At 52.7% G+C, this 5,000-nt stretch overlaps 1 protein-coding gene across 1 annotated transcript; it reads left to right on the top strand.

The window, feature by feature from the left end:
* The first annotated feature begins 653 nt into the window (after positions 1–653).
* fbxo34 (F-box protein 34) lies at positions 654–4,973 on the top strand. The gene is made up of 3 exons (XM_010752632.3): positions 654–881; positions 2,235–2,409; positions 2,486–4,973. Exon 3 carries the CDS (start codon positions 2,493–2,495, stop codon positions 4,341–4,343), a length of 1,851 nt encoding a protein of 616 aa, XP_010750934.2. The 5' UTR covers positions 654–881; positions 2,235–2,409; positions 2,486–2,492; the 3' UTR covers positions 4,344–4,973.
* Positions 4,974–5,000: the final 27 nt, after the last annotated feature.

The raw sequence follows: 5,000 nt of genomic DNA on the forward strand, positions 1-5,000 counted from the left end.
TACTACTACTACTACTACTGCTAATACTACTACTACTACTACTACTCCTACTACTGCTAATACTACTACTACTACTACTACTGCTAATACTACTACTACTAATACTTCTACTACTACTACTCCTACTACTGCTACTACTACTACTACTACTACTACTACTACTGCTAATACTACTACTACTCCTACTACTACTACTAATACTTCTACTACTACTACTCCTAATACTACTAATACTACTGCTAATACTTCTACTACTACTACTACTCCTACTACTACTACTGCTAATACTACTACTACTACTACTACTGCTAGTACTACTACTCCAACTACTGCTAATACTACTACTACTACTACTACTGCTAATACTTCTACTACTACTACTGCTACTACTCCTACTACTGCTAATACTACTCCTACTACTACTACTGCTAATACTACTACTACTACTACTACTCCTCCTCCTCCTACTACTACTACTACTACTACTACTATTACTGATAATATTACTACTACTACTACTGCTAATACTACTACTACTCCTACTACTACTCCTACTACTGCTGATAATACTACTACTACTGCTGATAATACTACTACTACTGCTGATAATACTTGTAGTTAATAATAATGCTAATGATAAGAAGAAGAAGGTCGGACGTCCTACGTCATGACGCACAGCTCAGCTGGACGTCGCTCCGCTCCGGAACAGACAGGCTCGGTTCTGCTCGGTTCAAACCGCCGTTTAACACTTTAAAACAACATTTAACCGGCTGCTAACGGACCGAACCGACAGCTGGAGTGTTCACGATTAGCGGGCCGAACCAGGAAACAGGAGATACGTGTCTGTCGTCGCTGCCACGGACGGAGAGTTTCCTGCTCAGGTTAGTCTGACCTCGGCCTGCCTGCTAGCCTGTTAGCTCCCGATGCTAACTGTGTCTGTGAAGCACGGACACCTTCACACCTTCACACCTTTACCACAGGTGACCGTTGTCACGTGCACGCGCTGTTTACCTTCCACACAGCGCTGCGTTAGTTAGCACCAGAGGCTAGTCAGTTAGCCCGGTATATCATGGCTTCAGACGGCCGCGGCTAGTAGCATGCTAGTTAGCGCTGCGGCTAGCAAAGTTGGCGACTTGTCTCGGAAGTGTCTGTCAACAGACGGTCTGTGGTCCCCGACAGACGGCCTGTGGTCCCCGACAGACGGTCTGTGGTCCCCGACAGACGGTCTGTCGGTCTGTGGTCCCCGACAGACGGTCTGTGGTCCCCGACAGACGGTCTGTGGGTCCCCGACAGACGGTCTGTGGGTCTGTGGGTCCCCGACAGACGGTCTGTGGGTCTGTGGTCCCCGACAGACGGTCTGTGCTCCTGAAGTGCAAAACACAACAACAAATCGATTTACACATTAGCAAATTCAAAACGGAAAGGTCGGTACCCTGGGCGAATCGTCGCTGGTTGGACTGGTGGTCCTTTGACCCGGAGGACATGGCAACATGTTTCCAAAATATGAGCTGTCAGTGACAACGTACGCTCTGCTGTTAAAGAATGTTTTGATGCACGACTACAGAAGCGCATTGCATTCACTGGATAAAAATAAATAAATAGACACTTTATCTCTCATCAAAGGTGCCTCATTGGCTACTGCACTTTGGTAAAGTTAGAAAGATATTGGAACTTCTGGGATCAATAACTCTGAAGTGAAACGTTGTTAAAAGACAAAACACGCATATTTTCAACTATAGTAAGACTGACAACGAGCTGCAACCCAACGTCCATCACGACGAGCTACAACCCAACGTCCATCACGACGAGCCACAACCCAACGTCCATCACGACGAGCCACTCCATCACGACGAGCCACAACCCAACGTCCATCAAAACATTCTTTAACAGCAGAGCGTACGTTGTCACTGACAGCTCATATTTTGGAAACATGTTGCCATGTCCTCCGGTTCAAAGGACCACCAGTCCAACCAGCGACGATTCACCCAGGGTACCGACCTTTCCATTTTGAATTTGCTAATGTGTTTTGCACTTCAGGGCCACCGTACTGACAAACCGTCTGTGGTCGCTCACAGACATGCTAACTTACATTAGCATCACATTAGCACAGGAGCTGTTTGTGAGCTAGCTCACCTGTTAGCTTTGCAGCTGGAGGTCACCTGTCTGATCCAGCTGATTGATTATTGTGTGTGTGTGTGTGTGTGTGTGTGTGTGTGTGTGTGTGCTTCCTGCAGTGTGTGTTATGTCCTGAGGGGGTGGAGCCAGAGGACATACCTGTGGTTGGTTTCCTGTGTGGGAGGAGTCAGTCTCAGTCTGAGAGATGTGAAGCTGACGGATCAGTGGAGCTGTCACTCAAACCAGGACCACGCCCCCACCACCTCCAGCAGCCAATCAGTGCACAGCGTGCAGGTAAAGGTGTATGTGTAGTGACGTGTCATGCTAACCTGTGTTAGCGTGCTAACCTTTGTGCTAACCTCTCTCTCAGGGCCGTCATGCACCTGACGTCGTATCCGAAGCTCGTCCGCTCAGAGTTGCGGTTGGACGTGGTCGGCGTTCAGACGTTTTCCCAGCAGGGGGCGCTGCTGAGGACCTGTGGCAGTAACCATGGCAACATGACCAGCCGTATCCCGCTGAGCGTCATCACTACCAACATGCTACGCTGCAGCAACGCGAGCAGCAACAGTAGTGTTAGCGGCGGCGTGGCGGCGCTCCGGCTGAAGGTGCCACCCAGCGCCACCCTGCAGCTCGTGCCTCTTCCGACAGGTTACGAGAATGACACGCTCAGACTTTACCAGACCGCCACGGAGGACGCTGACACGCCGCTGGACATCTGGACCGTCATCAAGCCCGGACACGTCCGCGAGAAGATCGCCATGTTCGCTTCAGATGCAGGCCGGGCCGACGGCAGCAGGGACAGCGAGCACACCTCCGATAGGACAGCGGCAATGTGTTCGAACCACGGCGCCATGTCAGGGCTGTTTCGGGCTGTGAAGGCGAAGGGCAGCTGGGAGGAAAACAGCAGTGCCAAACGACGCCGTCGGTCAGGAAGCCACCAGAACCTCCAGCAGGACCAGAGGACCCAGCAACACGCAAACAAACCGTCTCCACGGCACCTGGACTGGACTCAGCAGCCAGGCGACGGGCAGCGTGGAGGCGAGGAGGAGGAGCAGGAACAGAAGGTGTCAGTGGTAGAAATGGTGGCGTTTCTGGAGCAGAGAGTCAATGAGCAGCAGCTAGACTCCAAACCTCTGCTCGCCCTCCAGAGGAGCTCCACCACCATCACGCTTTCCAGAGCCCCACCCCCGGAGGTCAAGGGGGAGGAGCCAGAGAGCATCAAGGTGTCAGACATGGTGGCGAGGCTGGAGTCGGAGTGCCTGCGGAGGAGGACAGAAGGAGATCTGTCGAGGAGCAACAGCCTGAGGAGGACGGTGGGACGAGTCCTGCTCGCTGCCGGGGAACAAGGCTCCGCCCCCTGCCAGCCTGCATCACAACAATCCACCATGTCATCAGTGACATCATCATCACTGCCAGGAGCAGCGGGCAGGGAGCCAATCAGCTGCTCAGAGACACCTGCCCCAGCCCTGACCACGCCCCCTTCACCTGACCACTACCCACCTGAAGACAAGTGTCAAGAGGCCACGCCCCCTCCAGAGGAGGCGGAGCCTCTGCCTGGCCTGTTGTTTCTGTCTCCGCCTCCTGCTGCCTCAGAGACCTGCACTGACTCTGCCCCTCTCCCCAGGGAACTGCGCCCCCGTCCTGCTCGCTCTGACTCCGGCAGCCAATCAGAGAAGAGGAGGAGAAGGAGAAAGGTTGACTGGGTTCAGGAGGAGGTCAGTGTGACTCCACCCCTCACCGTGGTGCCTCTGGGCCGCCGTGCGTCGGCGTCTCAGGACTTCCTGGAGCTGCGTCAGCGCCTGCAACAGCTGTTGGAGCCTCAGCCGTACCTGTCGGTGCTGCCACACCACCTGCTCCTGAAGATCCTGCTCCTGCTGCCCACGCAGAGCCTCGCCGCGCTCAAGTGCACCTGCCGCTACTTCAAGTTCATCATCGACAACTATGGCGTGCGGCCCGCCGACTCGCTGTGGGTGTCTGACCCCCGTTACCGTGACGACCCCTGCAAACAGTGCAAGAAGCGGTATGGCCGTGGCGACGTGTCACTGTGCCGCTGGCACCACAAGCCGTACTGCCAGGCGCTGCCGTACGGGCCCGGGTACTGGATGTGTTGCCACGGCGTCCACAGGGACGCGCCCGGCTGCAACGTGGGTCTCCATGACAACCGCTGGGTGCCTGCGTTCCACAGCATCAACGTGCCGATTTACCGGAGGAGCCGCAATGACGCCTGAGAGAGAGAGTGTGTGTGTGTGTGTGTGTGTGAGTGAGCAGGTGAGGTTTTCCTCCTTCTCTTGCTGGTTTTATTTTAAAGGGTAATCTTCACCTGAGTTGCTTCCTGTTGTCCCTGCTGCTCAGACATCTCCACAGCCGCCACCAGACAACCAATCAGCATCGTTCATCTCATCAGCAGCTTGTTAATGGCGATCAGCTGAGGGAGGAAGTGTCCCGGCCAGGACTCTCTAACCTCATGTCCATACGATACATATACGTTACTTACATGTTATATATTTAATGCTCGCTGATCACATGACGGAGAAGAACCTCCTGTGAGTATCTGAACAGCTGATTGATCAGCTCTGACATCATCGTTGTTTTTTAATTGGATGACGAGCTATGAGGAGGTGGAGCTTCAGAGGGCCCAATGAGTTAACGCTGCACCTTGTTTGTTTACATTTGTACATAGTCTGATCAGCTGAGATAATCACCTTTAACTCTGTCAAAGGGAATGGGACGTGGCCTTCAGTCGAGTCGATGCAATAAAGAAAAAGATTGATTTGTTTTTTAAGTTTCTGCGGCTGAAAAAACGTTTGTGGCTTTAATAAAGAAAAAAAAAGTGCTTTCTGATTGGTTCAAACGCCGAAGACCCTGTTTATTTATCTTTCTCTCAC

The sequence above is a fragment of the Larimichthys crocea genome, chromosome XXIV, assembly GCF_000972845.2.
Source record: "Larimichthys crocea isolate SSNF chromosome XXIV, L_crocea_2.0, whole genome shotgun sequence".
NCBI classification, from domain to species: domain Eukaryota; kingdom Metazoa; phylum Chordata; class Actinopteri; family Sciaenidae; genus Larimichthys; species Larimichthys crocea.